Below are 18,074 nucleotides of genomic sequence, written 5' to 3'. Positions count from 1 at the left end.
CGGAGGCAGTGACAGAGAACTAGGGTGTAAGAACTAATCTGTCATGATGTGTGAGGAGGGGATGCTGTAAATCCAGCAAAGGGGTCCTCTGCCTTGGGGAAGTGAGATGACAGACAGATCTGCATCGTTAAGGAAACACTTTCAGGAACCTGTTAAAATGGGGAAGGAAGGCCTTGAGTTCAAGAGGGACTGCGGTAGTGGGGGTTTGTGGAAGGGGAGAGCAAGAGAGATGGTCAGACTCCAGAATTCCACAAGGAAGGAAAGGAAGATGAATGTTAGAGTCAAGGATTTGTGTGAGGCCCTTAATGGAACACTGCAAAAAGGCGCATCAGGGTAAAGAGGGTTCTGGTTAATCCCACTTGATAGGATTCCTGGTGAGGACCAGCTGGAGTGACTGATGTAGACCACATCTTAGGGTGCCAGAATGAAGTGGCGTAAATGAATGGCGAACAGAATTAGCCAAACAAGTTCAATATAATATATTTAGCTTTAATAAGGGGAGAACTTACAAAACCAGGGTTCCAGCGAAGAGCAGGAAACAAAAGGAAGCGCAGGGAGCACACCCACCAGATTTATAGGTAAACATTCGCCTAAGGGGTACCCGCCCTACAAGCAAGGTGATTGGCTGGGGCTTCCACTACAAGTGACAGACAGGGAAGGTGTGGGATTAAGATTGGCGCATCTGTCTTTGAACATATAACAAGGGTGAGGAATTTTTCTAAACTTCATTAATTAATAGTAATAACAATAATTGTTATCACTAGTGTGCACGTGTGCATATGTGTCTACATGTGTGAGGGTACCATGGTTCATGTGGAGGTCAGAGAATGACTTTCAGGAGTTGGTTCTCACCTTCTGCCTGGTTGAGGCAGGGTCTCTCTTATTGTTTTTGCTGTGCCGTGTATTCTGAGCTATGTTGTAATAGGAGCGGCGGGGCTGCGTCCCCAGCACCCCGGACGCCTGCTAGCTTATGCCTGAAATAACAACACACAAACTGTATTCATTTAAATACTGCTTGGCCCATTTCTATCTAGCCTCTTCTAGGCTAATTCTCACATATTAATTTAGCCCATTTCTAATCATCTGTGTAGCCCACAAGGTGGCTTACTAGGGAGATTCTAGCCTACATCCATCCTGGCTCGGAGCTTCATCACGTGTGTCTCAGAGAGCAGAGCTATCACATCTGGAGAGGGGAACATGGTGTCTCTGCTCCAGAGAGCAGAGCTGTTGAGTCTGAGCTCACTTCCTCTTCCTCCCAGCATTCTGTTCTGTTTACTCCTCCCACCTATGTTTTAACCTATCAGGGCCAGCAGTTTCTTTATTTCTTAACCAATGAAATCAACAGATTGATATATGACACTCCCACATCAGAGCTAGCTGGCCCCTGAGCTTCTGGGCCAGTCTCCTCTCTAGCTCCACTTCTCAAATCACCTTGGGAGTGCTGGGCTCACAAATGCACATCCCTGCATCTGGCTTTTAAAGGTGGGTTCTGGGGCTGGAGAGATGTCTCAGCCGTTAAAGACTAGGCTCACAACCAAAAATATAAAGGTGGGATCTGGGGTTCAAACTTCTGTCTGTGGGCTTGCTTGCACAGCAGGTGTTTTTTCCTTTTTGAAACATCTCTTCAGTCCTTTCTTTTTTCTGGACTGGCCCAGTGGGATTCCCATAGATATTGGGCTATGTGGGTAAATACCAGGACAGACTCCCAGGGTAGGCCCTCATCTCGAGAGCTGAAAGGAGCCTGACACAAGGTTGGCGGCATTCAGGACCTTGCTTGACACATGGGTTGGAGAACTCCATGGTGGCTTCTCCGTCAGTCACTCTGTGGATGCATGTGCCGTTCTGTGGATGCAGCATGTGTTGAGCTGTTTGGAAAGGGGTAGGCTGACTGCGGCCATGGCTGTGAGATCCCCTGATTCGAGGTGGCTCAAGCTGGGCTTGAAGTGGAGCTTCTTCCACTTTAACCTTTTGAGTATTGGGGTTATAGGTGTGCACCAACTCTCCTGGCTTCCTCCCGCTTCTGAGGTGCTCTCCAGTTTTCTGTTAGCACAAGCTGGAGTCATCTGAGAGGGGGGAATCTCAATTGATGAAAGGCCTCTATAATATCCGGCTGTAGGAAGGCTCATTGGACATTTTCCTAAATAGTGATCAACGGGGGAGGGGCCACCCCATTCTGGGTGGAGCCACACCTGGGCTGGTGGTCCTCGCTTCTATAAGAGAGCAGGCTGAGCAAGCCACGAGGAGCAAGCCAGTAAGCACCACCGTCCATGGTCTCCGCATCACTCCTGCCTCCAGATTCTACCCTGTTTGAGTTCCTGTCTTGATTTCCTTTGGTGATAAACAGTGCTGTGGAAGTGTAAGCCAAAACAAAACAAAACAAAACAAAAACAAACCAACAAACAAACACCCCCCCCCCACAAAACCCTTTCATCCTCAGTTTACTTTTTGGTCAAGGTGTTTCGTTGCAGTAATAGAAACCCTAAGACACTTTCAATCTTTTTTTTTTTAGAGACAGGGTTTCTCTGTAGCTTGAGCCTATCCTGGAACTAGCTCTTCTAGACCAGGCTGGCCTTGAACTCACAGAGATCCACCTGTCTCTGCTTCCCAAGTGCTGGGATTAAAGGCGTGTACCACCACTGCCCAGTTCCTAAGACACTTTCTTGGGGTATCTTTGCACTTGTTCTCCCGCCTGTTAGCAAATCTGTCACAGAATGCCTTTGGCATCCCTCCATGTTCCCTGTGCTCTAGGAGCCCCCCCAAGGGCAATGACAATATCTTGTTTTTCTTTCTTTTCTGTTGTTGAGTAGGATCTCTGCCAACAACAACTAGAGAAAGATCCGTGAATCCCGGTGTTCTGTTGTATTAAAGCAATGGTTCCCAACCTGTAAGTCTCTTTCTGGGTTGAATGACCCTTTAACAGGAGTTGCCAAGACCATCAGATAACACAAATATTTATATTACAATTCACAACAGTAGCAAGATTACAGTTATGAAGTAGCAATAAAAATTTTATGGCTGGGTTTCACCACAACATGAGGAACTGTCTTAAAGGGTCAAAGTATTAGGAAGGTTAAGAACCACTATATTAAAGAAAAGTATTCACCTGCAGTGGTGACACACGCCTTTAATCCCAGCACTCAAGAAAGAGGCAGAGGCAGGAGGATCTCTGTGAGTTTGAGGCCAGCCTCGTCTATAGAGCAAGTTCCAGGACAGCCAGGGCTACACAGAGAAACCTTGTGTATCTTCTCACTCTGCAAAAGCAAAGTGACATTTAGGAGCCTTGAGTTAGGGGCTTGGGTTAGCTGGAGAAGACAGGGAGGTTTTCCATGCACTGGGGGAAGAATGAGCCAGGGAGAGGCAGGAGGGAGGGAGTGTTCCTTGTGAGGAGCCAGGGTGGTGATGACTAAGTCTGGAGAGATGCATCAGGATCACCCAGGGGACTTCTACAGCTATTGCTTGGTTTTAACCTCTGAGTTCTGATTCCAAAAGCTTGGGAATGAGACCACCTCTCAGATGACTTTAGCTCGTTTCAAGTTGACATAAAACTATCAGGCACAAGATCGTAATTATGGGTGAGTGGATGAAGCTGAAGTACAGGGCTTTGAATCTGATTGGCTATGTGTCTTGGTTCCTTATCTATTGCTGTAAAGAGACACCTTGACCAAGGTAAAGTATAGAAGAAACAGTTTATTAAGGCTTACAATTCCATAGGGTGAGGCAATGACCATCATGACCGGGAACATGGAAACAGTCAGGCACGCAGGTGTGGGTCTGGAACAGTAGCAGGGGGCTTACATCCTCATCTGCAGGTAGGAAGCAGAAGGAGGGAGGGAGAGCCAACTGAGAGTGTCATGGCTTTTGGAACTTCAGAGCTCACCCCCAGTAAGACACTTCTTCCAACAAGGATACACCTCCTAATCCTTCCAAATAATTCCACCAACTAGGGACCAAGTATTCAAATATATGAACCTATGCGGGGCACTCTCATTCAAACCACCACAGGGTGTCTGCTCCATTCATCAGACCGGAAGGAAGCAGGGTGGAAACTTGGACAGCAAGGAAGGGTCAGAAAGAGCTAGAGTACTGGTGAAGGGTGCTGAGAAGTGTCTTAGTCACTGTCGAGGTGTTGTGAAGAGACACAGCAACTCTTATAAAGGACAGTGTTTAACTGAGGCTGGCTTACAGTTTCAGAGGTTTAGTTCACCATCCTCATGGTGGGGAGCTTGGCAGCACATAGGCAGACATGGTGCTGGGGAAGGAGCTGAGAGTTCTACATCCGGATCTGCAGGGAGCAGGAAGAGACACTGGGTCTGACTTGAGCACTTTGAAACCCCAAAACCCAACCCCAGAGACTCACTTCCTTCAATAAGACCACACCTCCTAAACCCTGTCAATTGGTACCATGCCCTAATGACCATTCAAATCTATGAGAATACGGGGGGCCGTTCTTACTTAATCCAGCATACCCAGAGATATGGGAAGCAAAGATTGTGTGGCTGGGTCACAGTCTCAAGACTGTAGGAGGAGGACCTGCTTGTTTGTCCCAGCCACCTAGAACCAAAAGTAACCACACAGAAACTATATTAATTATAACACTGCTTGGTCCATTAGTTCTTGCTTTTTATTGGCTAACTCCTACATCTTAATTTAACCCATTTCTATTAATCTGTGTATTACCACAAGGTCTTGGCCTACCAGCAAAGTTCCAGCACTTCTATCTCTGGTGGCAGATCCATGGTGTCTCTCCCTGACTCCGCCCTTCTTCCTCCCAGCATTCAGTTCTGTCTTCCCTGCCTACCTAAGTTCTACCCTATCAACAGGCCAAGGCAGTTTCTTTATTCATTAACCAAGAAAAGCAACACACAGACTGAAGGCCCTCCCACACCACAAGATGGGAGCTACAAAAGGACAGAGACATCCTCAGGATGTAACAAGCTATGGAAGCCGCCCTAAACACTAGGCTGTGTGTGTGTGTGTGGGGTCCCACCTTGCTTCAGAAGCAACAGCTAGGGACTAGTTTAGGAGAGCAAAATCTCCTCCCACCCCAAGTAGGAGGCAGGAACTCAGGACTGCCACTGAGGTGGCCCCAGTGTGTATTCTAAGGGGAACTCTCTCTACTTAACCACCATGGCAGAGAGGTACAGACATCCTACCTGACGACCGTGGGCACTGGCGCGTCAGCATTGAAGGGTAGGAGTAGCAGAAGATTGTTTAGACTATGTCTTTAAAAGATCTTTATTTTTATTTGTATGTGTGACTGTATGCTATGTGTATGCTGGAGCCTGCAAGTCCCTAGAGCTACAGAGTTACCTGGTAGAGGCGTTGGGGAGTGTATTCTCCTTACTGCTGAGCCATCTCTCCAGCCTCGACACATGGTTTTGTCAAGGGAAACAGTTATCACTCAGTTTTCTACCCAGTGGCTTTAGATTCAGGGAGGGAGACGCTGATGCCCTGGAGGGGGTTGCTGCCTTGGATCTGTCTGCATTAACTTTGCTCTGCTGTGGCCCCTGCCTGGAGACAGGTTAGTAATCAATACACACGGAATCTTAGGACCAGGCCATACCTTGACAAAAGTCAGTTAAAGACGGATTCCTTTTGGCTCAGAACTGGCTACAAGGGTAGTCACAAGGTCAGAAGCATGAGGCAGCTGGTCACACGGCATCCACAACTGGGAAACAGAGAGCAACAAGTGCTTATTGACAAAGACCTTTGCTCTTTCTTGTTCAGTTCAGGACCCAACCCAGGATATGAGGCCAGTTATGTTTAGGATGGGTTTTTCCACTTCATTGAGCCCAACCAAGACAATCCTTCTTAGGCATGCTCACAGAACAGCCTAATCTAGGTACTCCTTCCCAGAGACTTCTTTTCTAGATGGTTCTAGAATCTCTTAAGTCCACAGCTGAGAGTAACCATCATACCCACTTTGACTACTTGGTTCTTGTTAGCACCGGGTTCATCAACTTGGGTCAATCGGCTTATATTCCCCAAGACTTGGAGGCTATGCTCCTAGGGGAAGCCGGAAGTGTAGAAAGAGCCATAAACCCTTCTCCATCAGAGTTCCCAGGGAAATGACAGTCTCTTCAGTCTCCTGGCTTTAAGGTTCAGGCAGAGTGAGGCACAGGTGAAATCAGCTCTTTGAAAATGTGATCTGGTATCCAAACTAAGTTACAAAAGCATCTGAGCCATCGTAGAACGTCCGTTTATTGAATTCTCACATCAGAGTCACACACTGCAGGCCCTCAGTGAACTTCTGTCAAGGTCAGGTTTTCTTTCATGGTAACCCCTCCTGCTACCACACAAGGCTGTACCACAGGCCCAGCCTCGTGGCTTTACCTTTTCTTTGTTTTGGTTATCCAGGAGGCATTTTGAGATTCAAGGAAGGTCCACGCATTTCCAGATATCCTTGTTGATTCCCCACTGGTTTAGGATTCTTATCTCATGACAACTTGCTCCTCTCAGGGGTCCGCGTCAGTCTTCTGGAAGCTGTGGCTCAGAACCAGTTGTAGCGCAAAAGATTGATTTGTAGATCGGCATCTCCACCCAAATCCCACTATAACACCAGAAAGACGGTGGTAACTTCTTCTGTGGGTATTAGTGGTATGTGGGAGGCAGCTGGAGCGGTGTCAGGGGTGGGACTAGAGTCCCAGGTCAAGGGAAGGAACCTGGGCCTTGGGTCCTAGGTTTCGTTTCTAGGCCCAGGATCATTTTGTGGTCAATTGTTCTCCAGTGACATCCGGTTTCCTTGGTTCTAAACCATTTACATTCCTGTCTGGGCGTTTGTGGGCCTTGTTCATATCCTGGGTAAAGTGTTTGTGTCTGTACTTGAAAGCCCACTTGATAGTAAGGGGAGCCCTCCTGTGAGCACGGTCCCGGGCCAAGGTTTCCTGTCTTCTGCGGTGAACACAGGATCCCCCCCCCCCCCCCCCCCGAGAGACCCGGGAGTCCTGATTCCTCCTGCTCTGTAGAACCTTCTCTTTCTGAGTCATGGCCGCAAGATCCGGCTCCCAAATTAGCCCAAGGAGAACCAAGAGCAACCGGAACTCGGCTGAGTCACTTCCACAGTCCAAGCTTCAACTTCTGTGTTCTGGGTCAGAACTGGTTAGGCATCTGGATGGAGGACTCCCTGCTGCAGATTCGTGGTCACTACAGTCGTGTTCCTTAGACATGCGGTATCCGAGTGCCTCTCTGATGTCTGAGAGTGACTCCTATATGCTTCAGATGGGGCAGGACGTTTCCTGCACCCACCGATGGCTGGCGTGAGGGTTGATGGCTCACAGCTCACTGAGCATTTTGTTCAAGGCCAGCTAGGAGCCTGGCTGGTTTGTCTTCCTTCTTGGTGGACACCCAGCCCCTCTTTTCCCAGTAGTGCGAGGAAGTGCTGCCTTGGAGGTTTATGGTGCGTAGAGTTCCCTTGTGGGGTCAGTGGACACTTGGAGCAGCCTGCTTTCCTGATGGCTGTGCAGCATCTGCAACAAGGAAACAGGGGAATGAGAAGGAAGGAGCTTAGCGTGCCTGTCGGTGTCAGTGGGTTGCTGACCTGAGGCACCGAGAGATCCTAGTTAGGCCGCTGCATCTCGCCGGAAGACGCGAGACTGGGATCAGAAAACTTGTGTGTTCTGTTCCAGGTGAATAGTGTAAACCATTCTTAGTCGGAGTGGTTTCCCCACCAGAGGACAACTGCCAGTGTCTGAGTACATACTACTTGGGTTACAACGGAGTCCCCCCAAAACCAACAAGGAGACATACGTCCCATATGTAAAAACAAAGAACCTTTATTCAAGTTCGAATTCGGACTCTCCATGTGTCCAATGCATTGGCATGATCAGAGAGCCTGGAGCTCAGTTGGGATGGATTTTTTATAATAGCAAAGGTTGGGGTGAGGGATTTCTAAGGTTCAGGACCCCTGACGTTTGTCTAGGTGTGTCTTGGTGAAAAGGAATGGGTTTGTGCTGGGCTAGGGACATCAGGTCTACATCCTGTCTACAATGGTTGGAACATTAGGTGTTTCTTTTGGATGCTGATTGGCCCATTCTGGGGTGGTGCCTGGGTGGTCCCAGTTTGTAGTTTTTTCTGGAGTAAGGTGTTGCCTTAGGGTAAACTGAGTCTCAGGCCTACTGGCTTGGTTTCTATGAAGCCTGTCTTGGTAAGTGTGTACCAAGCTGCCCTGGGTCCTACACTACAGATATCTAGTGTGGGGCCAGGATGCTACTACTTATTCAGCCATTAGTAGTGGGCCCTGTAGCGGAGTATCCAGCCCCTAGTCAATGGTGGTGAGATGGTGAAATCAGAGTGCATATTGAAGCCTCCATTTCTCTGACGGTAATATGGTATCTATTTTCCTCAGGTTTGATGGTACATGCACAAAAATCCTCACACTTGGAAGGGTAAGGTGACCTTGAGTTCAAGCCAAGCCTTTGCTAAACAGTGAGATGCTATCTCTTGAAGGAAAGAATAAAGAAAGGAAGGGGAAAGGAAGGAAGAAAGGAAGAAAGCATCTAGTTGAGGTCATTGTTGTTCAAACTGAGCTATAAGTCATGGCTGTAAGTAGCATTTGCAAAGAACAGCGAATGTCAGAAAACTTCAGCGTGAGTGGCACAGGAAAGGGTGGAAACAGAAACCCTGTCCTGGGTCATGAAGAAATGTAGTAATATGAGCGGCGGTGGCGGGGCTGCGTCCCCAACACCCAGCCGCCTACCCGGCTAGCTTATGCCCCGAAATAATTACACGGACACTGTATTCATTTAAACACTGCTTGGCTCATTTCTACCTAGCATCTTCTAGGCTAACTCTCCCACCTGGACTAGCCCATTTCTTATCATCTGTATAGCACCGGTCTTACTGGGAAGATTCTAGCCTAAGTCCATCCTGGGTTGGAGCTTCATAGCGTGCATCTTCCCTGGAGCAGGTAGCATGGCTTCTCTCTGCAGCGTCTGCTCCCGAGCGGAGAGCTGTCGGGTCTGACCTCACTTCCTCTTCCTCCCGGCATTCTGTTCTGTTTACTCCACCTACCTATGTCCTAACCAATGAAGTGGGCCAAAGCAGTTCCTTTATTAGCCAATGACCTTCCTCCATCAAAGAAAGTCTGGTTTGACTGTGACACTTAGTAGCCACTTATCCAGATGGCCTCTGAGACCCTCCCCACTGTCATAGCGTGCCCTTTAAATACCACTAATCCCCGGGCCACTCAGCAGTGGATGTGGGCCAGCTGCTAAGGTTCTCCACAGTTCTGCCTTCACTGAAGGTCCCAGTGCTAAATCCGACCTGACCCTACATTGGATTTCTGATGTCTCTGAGTGGCAGATGGGGCCTGGTTACCATAACCAAACTATCCACTTCAGGACCCCCTATTGTAACAGTAGGTAAAGATTCTGGGCCACCAGCTCTGCCCTGCTCACATCCGGCTTACCTTGACACTACTGTTCCCTGGACTTCCTGATTCTGTCCTGGGGTCCCGAGCAAGTCCTTCAAATGTTGTGCTGTAGGGCTGGTGACTCTCAGGGTCACTATGTGGGGATCCACATTCCACAGCTTTTATTACACAAAGTCAGTTTGTCTTCTTTCTTGTCACTTTTATGTGTAAGGTAACTTTGAAACAACTGGTCCACTTTCCCTTTTGTTCTAGAAATGTTATGCTATGTAGCTCAGGTTGGCCTGGAACTCGTGTAGCCCAGGTTGGCCTGGAACTCATGTATCTCAGGTTGGCCTGGAACTCATGTAGCTCAGGTTGGCCTGGAACTTGCGTAGCTCATGTTGGACTGGAACTTGAGTAGCTCAGGTTGGACTGGAACTCGTGTAGCTTAGATTGGTCTGGATCTTGTGTGGCTCAGGTTGGCTGGAACGTGTGATCATCCTGTTTTGGCCTCCCTGAGTACTGGGACCACATACCTCACTTTATCTGGATTTTGCTTCTATTTTCCTCAGACTTTCTTCTTTGTACGTCAAACTGACCTCATCTTCCTCCTTCTCTTCATTCTCCTCAAGTCTAAGTGCTCCCTTATTCTTCATCCTTCTCTTGGGAAGAAGGGAGTTCTCATGCTCCCCAACATGGCTCAGGGTCCTTGTTTGATTTTCTTCTGCTGCTATGTTCTGGGCTGGCAGTGACAGCGACCTGTGAGCATTGTATCGCATCTTTGAGAGCAAGGAAGAATTGTTGGTTCAGAGCTGTGTGGCCAGGGCACCTCCCCAGCTGCCCAGAGGCTTCCTGTGCATTTCCTAGCACCACCCCTAGCCACAGTTTCCCTGGCTCACTTGTTCCCCGACACTTTCCCTGAATCCCCATTGGAGGGAGAGCCTGCAAGAAGGAATGACCCACAGGGAGTCCTTTTCTCTTCCTAGGAGGAAGGTGCCTTTTACACCTGATGAGGTTTCCTAGGAAACAGAGACAGAACATCTTTGTCCACCTGCACTGTGAGGTTGGGGATGTGAGGGAAGAATAGACCCGTGGGGAAGCAAGTTGTTGAAGGTCATCAGGGTTATGGGCATCTGGATGGAAGGAGAAGAGGTCCTTGACCTCATCACTGGCTCTGTTGGTATGCGTGTGTGCCTCAGGCTAGCCTAAGATGGATTTTGGCTTTGGATCCACAGCAAATGCCAAGGGACAGGAACGATCCTTAAGAGGGCTATCACACTGAAGCTTGATGCTGTTTGTCTTTTAAAAATCATTTTAGTACGGGCATTTCCCAGCACATAGTAATAGGATACACCTATGGTCCTGGATTGCCACTTATATAACTCCTGTTGCCAGACAGTTATCTCTCTCTCTCTCTCTCTCTCTCTAATTTTTTTTTTAAAGATAGCATTTCTCTGTGTAGTTTTGTAGCCTATCCTGGAACTCTCTCTGTAGACCAGGCTGGCCTCGAACTCACAGAGATCTGCCTGCCTCTGCCTCCCCAGGGCTGGGATTAAAGGCATGTGCCATCACCACCTGGGAAGAGAGTACTCACGCTTTAGAAGGATTCTCATGCTGAGAAGATGGTTCAGCAGTTAAGAGCCCATGTTGTGCTTGCAGAAGACATGTGCATACCCACCTCCCTGCCTCGAACTCTCACACCTATATGTAATTCAAAGAAAATCTTTAAAAAAAAAAAATCTGTTTTCAGTAAAAGTGCAGAGCAGGCCAGACATTCAGTTTCGAAACCTGTGACTGGGCTGAACGAGGACAATTAGGAGATTGGAGCTGGCTGTGCTTTCTATTCTAGCATCATTCAGTAAAACCGTGAGTTGAACAGAGGAGGCTGGGGTCTCAGATCACGAAGGACAAGACTCAGAACAGCGATGAGCGCATTCAGTTGACATAAAGCAGTTACTGGCTGTAGAGCTATTCGCTTTCCCTCTCTACCTCCCCCCACTTCTCTGTCTCACTCTCCCGCATCATTATTTACTTGTTTGTTTGTTTACTCATGTGTGATGTGTGGAGGTGAGAGGACGTCTTATGGAGGTCAGTTCTTTTCTTCCGACACATGGGTCTGGGGATCCATCTCAGGTTATCCAGTTTGGCCGCATACTTTACCGGCCGAGCCATCTCAATAGCTGTCTCTCCTGTTTTCTCAGAAGGTTGGGTGGAAATCCTAGTTTCTGCTTGGTAGCATTTTGGTTTCTACACAGGGTGGGTCAAACCTGGTGTAGAAGCTCAATTCAAGCGGATGATAGTTTATGTTTTCTTTCTGAGTTTGGCACCTCGCTTTCATCCTGGCTGCGTTGCTGTGAGGCTCTGCAGAGCGGCCTCTTCAGGAGGTGAAGGGGCTCTGTCTTTAGCTTGCTTCACCAGCGGTCCTGACTATGGTGGCAACATCCCAGATCGGCAGACCTCCCTAAGTCTTCTGTGGGTGTGACTCCACAGGCTTCCTTGATGGTTCTTTACTGAGGAGCTAGAGGTCACAGCCTCCATTCCTCTGGAGGATGAAGATGTATTCACTCATTCCCAAGGCTAGTCTTTCACCTGATTTTATGGCCTACTCTCTCTGAGGCATTTGACTTTTTGCTGGCTTCACTTAATTTCCTCCAATTTCTGTCTCCAGGGCTCCAGACTCAGGTTCTCTCTTGACCCTTCTGCTTCCTTTATCTGTTACACAGCCTGTTGTCTTTGAGTACCCAGACATGGTGTTTCTGCAGATCATTTCTGGATTGCTATATTTTGAGAATAGATAATGCCTAGCTAATTTACTCTCTTCCATCCCAGCTCCCATTCCCGTTGTCTCCATGTCTGCCCCTCACAGCCAGTCCACCGACAGAGACCTTTTTACCAGGTGTTTGGCCATACAAACATCACTAGTGGAGACAGCAGTAGTTTATTGAGCCCCTGTTCAGTTCTCCCACACTCTGTAAATTTCTCACAGGAAACCATGTGCAGTCAATCAGTGGGGCTTGAGATCCCATTTTGGACAAACACCACGTAGATTCTGGCCTGGTGTCTCCTAAGATAGCAGCACTGTGGGAAAGTACTGGGTGCCAGCGGCTCGCACCACTTGTCTTTGTGGCCAGACAACGTGGGTCTTACTCTTACTCTGAGATGACAAACTTCTAGAAGTCCATTGAGGACTGTGCATCAGAACTTTCAGACAGAGAGTGGGCTTTTTGAGATTTTGTTGCTCTTTTGTTGAGTGTTTTGGGAGTTTTTCCATGGAGATTACATAAACGATAGTAACACATTTATTAATTTTGGGGGATACTTTTTGTTTTCCTTTCAGGGAACTTCCAAGATGGCAAGAGAGTGAGCCTGTCTGTGTATCTTGGAGAGTTTTTTGACATCCATTTGTTTGCCAATGGCACCGTGATGCAGGGGGACCGAAGGTAAGTCAGGAACTTTCCAACCAAAGGTGTCGGCTTGGATAGGACCCGGGGTCCTGTCTCATACATTCCTCAGCCCATCCAAATTTAATGTAGGAAACGGGGCCCAGAGACGGGACTTATACATGCCCAAGGAAGTAAGTAGTGGGGCTGCTGAAGGCCAGGTCTCTGCAGCACTGGGCTAGGATCCTCGATCATTGGGCAGCGCTATCTGAAGCCTGTAACCCGGGGTTGGCTAGGAAGGCTGGCAAGATCCAGAAACCCAATGAGGTTGTCTTTTTTTCTCCAGCATCTCCATGCCCTATGCCTCCGAAGGGCTCTATCTAGAAACCGAGGCTGGGTACTACAAGCTTTCGAGTGAGGCCTACGGTTTTGTGGCCAGAATTGACGGTGATGGCAACTTCCAAGTTCTGATGTCGGACAGACACTTCAACAAGACCTGTGGGCTGTGTGGTGACTTTAACATTTTTGCTGAAGATGACTTTAGGATGCAGGAAGGTAAGCTATTGTTTGAAGTATCTATAGGGCTTTCAACCTGCTAACTTGATATCTGTTGACTCTTGTTCATAATCCATTGAATTTGTGTTTCATAATTTTGATTGTAAGCTTATCTTTAGAAGAATTTTATGCTGAATTTTCAATCTGCTATGAATTTCTGGTTCTCTGTCTCTCCTTTCTCTCTTTTTAATTTTTTGGAGACAGAGTTTCTCTTTGTAGTCCTGACTGTCCTGGAACTCACTCTGTAGACCAGACTGGTTTTGAATTCACAGAGATCTACTTGCCTTTGCCTCCTGAATTCTGGGACCAAAGCCGTGTACCACCCATGTCTGGCAGAATTACGGCTCTTTACAGAAGCATACATCTGAATCCCAAGCCTACGAGAGGCTTTCCCCTTCCTTGATGTTTCCAGGGTAGACCTTTCTTCCCTCCTATCCCGAGCCCAGGTCAAAGAAATAAACTTTCATTTTTCTATTTTTCAGAGAAGATTGTTTTTCTTGTCAGAGAGCCTCCTTGAAGGGTCACACCTTCATGACAGGGTCTGTCTCCACCTCCCCCATTATCCAGGTTCAAGACTCTCCTTTGAAAAGATGGCTGCCTCAGTCTAGTCCTCGGACTTGTCTGTTCCAGTTCCCATTTTATCCTTGCTCTTCCTCTTCTCCTTTCCTCAATTTTCTTTCTCTATCTTGAGATTCTGTCTGCTTTTTATGAAGTTATTCGTGGCTTCAATAGAACATTTGTCTATTGTAGTAGCCTAGCTCAGACTCTTCTAATCTACTTTATTAGGAAAGGAGGTCCCAGTTCTTTCTTATTTTAGGGCACACACACACACACACACACACACACACACACACACACACACCCCTTATGTATGCTTATATATATATATATGAGCATGCTATGGGAAAGAAAGTGATATTTGTTGGCAAAACTCCAGTTTTTGGTGCTATTTTTAGAACTATCCCCAGAAAGAGATTTATTCAATTCAGTTCTCAGTTCAGACCCAATACTATTTGTCCCCAAACAATTAACCTTGTTTCTGATTTCTGAGAGTCCTATCAGCTTGCTTTAGTTCTTGATTTCTGAGACCCTCCCCCTTAAACAGTAATATTTGTAATTCCATCTATTGGACACCTTTCTGCTTCACTTCATATTTAGCCATAAAGCACTATACAAAATAAAGGCTGAAAAAGATTTTTTGAGGCCACCTAATCTGACTCTTCCTGTACAAAGAAGGCGTTAGATGCCCAGGATGAAGGGAGGGGCCCTGATCTTAGACGGGTAGGAGGAACTTCCCATCCACATGAGATCTGTTCTCTACCTCTTCCTTAAGATGTGATGTGAGTGGCTGGGTACCAAAGTGCACCTATCACAGCATCCAGTACCCAGTGGACACTGTGCAATTTTCAGTTCCCTCCATTGGATTACCCTAGTCTGTTAGTTTCCTCTGACTTCCAAGAAGTTACCACACACTAGGTGGCTCAGCTCCTCGAGTCAAAGCCTTGGCAGGATAGTGTTCCCTCTTGCAAGCAGGAGGGAAGGACTTGTTTCTTAGTTCTTCAGGTGCTGCTGCAGCCCTGGGCTTGCATCCGTGCCCTTCTGGTCTCTCCCCCATGCATGCCTGCATCTGATTTCCCTCTGCTTATCCACTGAGGATACACATGACTGCACATAGGACCCATGCACGTGATCCCAGAGAAGCGCCTCCTCCCCAGACCTTTAGCTGAATCACTTAATTAGCTGTATAATATGTATAGAATATTAAAAATGAACACATCATTGAAGGGGGGATTTCTTTTCTGCTCATCTAACTCTAGATGTCAACAGATCATAAAGGCCTCCCTTCTCTTTCTGTAGACAGTTTATTTGATTCCCCTGTGCACTCCTTGACCCTGAATCGCCCTTCCAGCTCTGGCTGTGTAAGAGACCTACAGAAACAGCAGATAGGAACTCCTGTCACAGTGAATACTCAGCAAGGATGTCAGGCAGGAGGGACCTCGTCTTTGAGTCTCCTATGGTAGCAGACAATAGCACGAATGCTCCAAACACAGAAGCCCTGGGTATTGGAAGCGCCTGGAAGAAGCAGTGACCAGGGGTCTTAGCACTTGCATCACATCCTTATCTTCACTCCACACAAATGTTCTGAGCATCCAGAACTCACTGTTTCAGAAGGCAGAGCCACGCCCATATCCGTGCCCTTCATTAAGGGGCTCACAGTTGAATACTAGCACGAAGGTCAAAGAGCGGAAAAGGAGCCCAAAGAAAATAAGAGTTTTTCTGGAGAGTTGCCTGGGGTGCTGAATTCGGAGAAGGGCACACCCCACAAAACTGGATTGGGGAAGGAAGGAGAGCTGGTTCAAAAAGGCTGGTTGTTCTTGGAATTCCCGTTTCCAAGAATGAGTGGAGACAGTCAAAATGATAAGAATGTGCTTGTCTCTAGGACAAAATATCTGAGACCGATAAGAAAGAGAAGGAAGAATCTGTTTTGGGCTCATACTCACAGTTTCAGGGATTTCAGTCCATAGTCCCCGGTTCCATTAATTCAGGGCCTTGTGCCAAGGTGGGACATCATGGCAAGTGGCTGGGGCAGTTTCTGGGGATCTAGAGAGAGGCTCCAAAGGCATCTCCGGTGTGCTGGGCCCCGGGTGGTCTGAAGGCTTGGCCTGCCCACCAGGAACATGTAGAGGAGCCTGCTTCATGGCAGACAGACAGCAGAGCAAAGAAACACAGGGACAAGTCAGGGCAAGGACACATTCTAAGTAAGCCACTTTCTCCAACTAGGCTAGGCTTCCATCTCCCAAATGTCCCAAACGGACATTTCCTGTTCCAACAGCCTGCTCCCCACCCCCCCAAAAAAAACACTCAGATATTTAATATAAATTATAAATGCTAGATTAGTAGCGCAGGCTTATTAGTAACCAGTTCTTACATTTTAATTTAACCCATATTGCTTATTTACACTCTGCCATGTGATGCCACCTTTATTAGCATGGCATGTTCATCTCCTGCTCCCTCTGCATCTGGTAGCGACTCCTCTCACTCTGCCTTTTTTTTTCCCCAGAATTCTCTCTATATCAGGTTGTCTTGCCCAATCTTTCCCTGCCCAGCTATTGGCCAATCAGCTTTTTTTTTTAATTAACCAATGAGAGCAATACATATTCACAGCTTATAGAAGGATTACTCCACAGCACTCCCCCTCACAGTACCAGTAGTTTAGGACCAAGTCTTGATCACGTGAGCTAGGAGGGGGCCATTTTATACTGGAGCCATGACAAAGGAGGAGAAGAGTGGTCCGTAGAAAGGGGGAAGGGCACTTTAAGGCATGGTGAAGTGAGGCTGGATGGCATCACTGGCTCCATCTTTCTTTTAAAATATTTTAAATATTAAATTCACTCAACGACTATTTCTGAGAATTGCATCATTTCTACTCTCTCTCCCCTCCTTTTGTGTGTCTTCTGCTCTCTTCCTCCTATGACTTCTTTATTGTTATACACACATGCACACACACATCCCTCCTGATGAATCCATTTAGCGTTGCCTTTATATGTATTTGTTCAGGGCTGACCTCTTATGACTGAAGAGCCCATTGGGGGCTCATTCCCAGAGGAGACTGATTCTCCCTCTCCTGTCAGTCATTAATTGTCTCTAGAACTTCATCTAGGGACGGGGCCTTGTCAGAGTTCCCCTCATCTATGTTGGCATGTCCCTGGTGGTGTCGCTGTGCTGGTTTTGTCCAGGCAGTCATGTTTTTGACATCTCATGGGTGCAGCTTCTCTGTCATGTATAGAAGACACCATGCCTCAGCAGACTTCCTGGGTCTCTGGTTTTTCAAATCTTTCTGCTCCTCTTCTGTGAGGTTATCTGAGCCTTAGGTGTAGGGGTAGTCTTGTAGGGGTATCAGCTGGGGGTGGGCACGCCACGGTCAGCTGTCCTCTACATTTGGACCAGCTGTGGATTTCTGCAATGATCTCTATGTATTGCACACAGAACTTCTCCCATGACATCTTCATCCTTTTTCATGTCACCCGCTTCATTGTATCTTTCCCTCGGACCGCAGTTAGTCAAGTCCCTAAGCACTTGTTGAGCTTCACTGCCCGTGCCCCACGGTGTGATGCTGAGTACTGTATGACATGCTTGTGGTCCCATCTAGCAGGAGTTTGATTCAGGTAACAACTGACCGATAGCTGTCACGCAGAAGTCCTGGTACAGGCTGAACTGAAGCATCATTTCTTGGGAACTTTTCTCCGTAGGGGCCTTGACCTCCGACCCCTATGACTTTGCCAACTCCTGGGCCCTGAGCAGTGGGGAGCAGCGGTGTAAACGGGCATCTCCTCCCAGCAGCCACTGCAACAGTTCTTCTGGGGACATGCAGAAGGTGGGTACAGTCTAGCCTGGATGTGGTCTGGATGGTGTGTGGCTCCTGGAATTAAGCAAGGAACTTGGGCTCATGGTCCCTTTTCTCTCTTCAGAGGTTGGGTGAGAAATGGGTCTCTCTGGCTGTTCCATATGGGGTGCTTATGGGTCTTTTTTAATTGAAAACTTATTTTGGCTAGAATTTTTATCTAATTCTAATATTTTCCTTGGCCTTGTACTTTCTTTAAAAAATGGGTGGGTGTGGTCAGTATCTCCACTCCTTTGTGTAGCAATAACAAAATACATGATGCCAGACAATGGAAATTATTATAGTCCTGGAAGCTGGGTCCAGGATGAAAGTGCTGGTATCTGTTATCTGGTAAGGATGCTCCCTTTGTCCCAATCTTATATTGCTTAAAAGCAAAGGAAAAAAGTAC

At 47.5% G+C, this 18,074-nt stretch overlaps 1 protein-coding gene across 1 annotated transcript in view; it reads left to right on the top strand.

Moving 5' to 3' along the window:
* The window catches only part of Vwf (von Willebrand factor), a 144,913-nt gene that overhangs the window by 9,166 nt on the left and 117,673 nt on the right, over window positions 1–18,074 (top strand). The window contains exons 4-6 of the mRNA XM_075982709.1: window positions 12,687–12,789; window positions 13,076–13,284; window positions 17,535–17,659. Of these exons, the coding sequence (XP_075838824.1) occupies window positions 12,687–12,789; window positions 13,076–13,284; window positions 17,535–17,659 (437 nt within the window). The remainder of the gene's footprint in view (window positions 1–12,686; window positions 12,790–13,075; window positions 13,285–17,534; window positions 17,660–18,074) is intronic.

The sequence above is a fragment of the Microtus pennsylvanicus genome, chromosome 8 (genome assembly GCF_037038515.1).
Source record: "Microtus pennsylvanicus isolate mMicPen1 chromosome 8, mMicPen1.hap1, whole genome shotgun sequence".
NCBI classification, from domain to species: Eukaryota; Metazoa; Chordata; class Mammalia; order Rodentia; family Cricetidae; genus Microtus; species Microtus pennsylvanicus.
The sequence above is the reverse complement of the archived record's forward strand: the minus strand, read 5'-3'. Positions and strand labels throughout refer to the sequence as shown.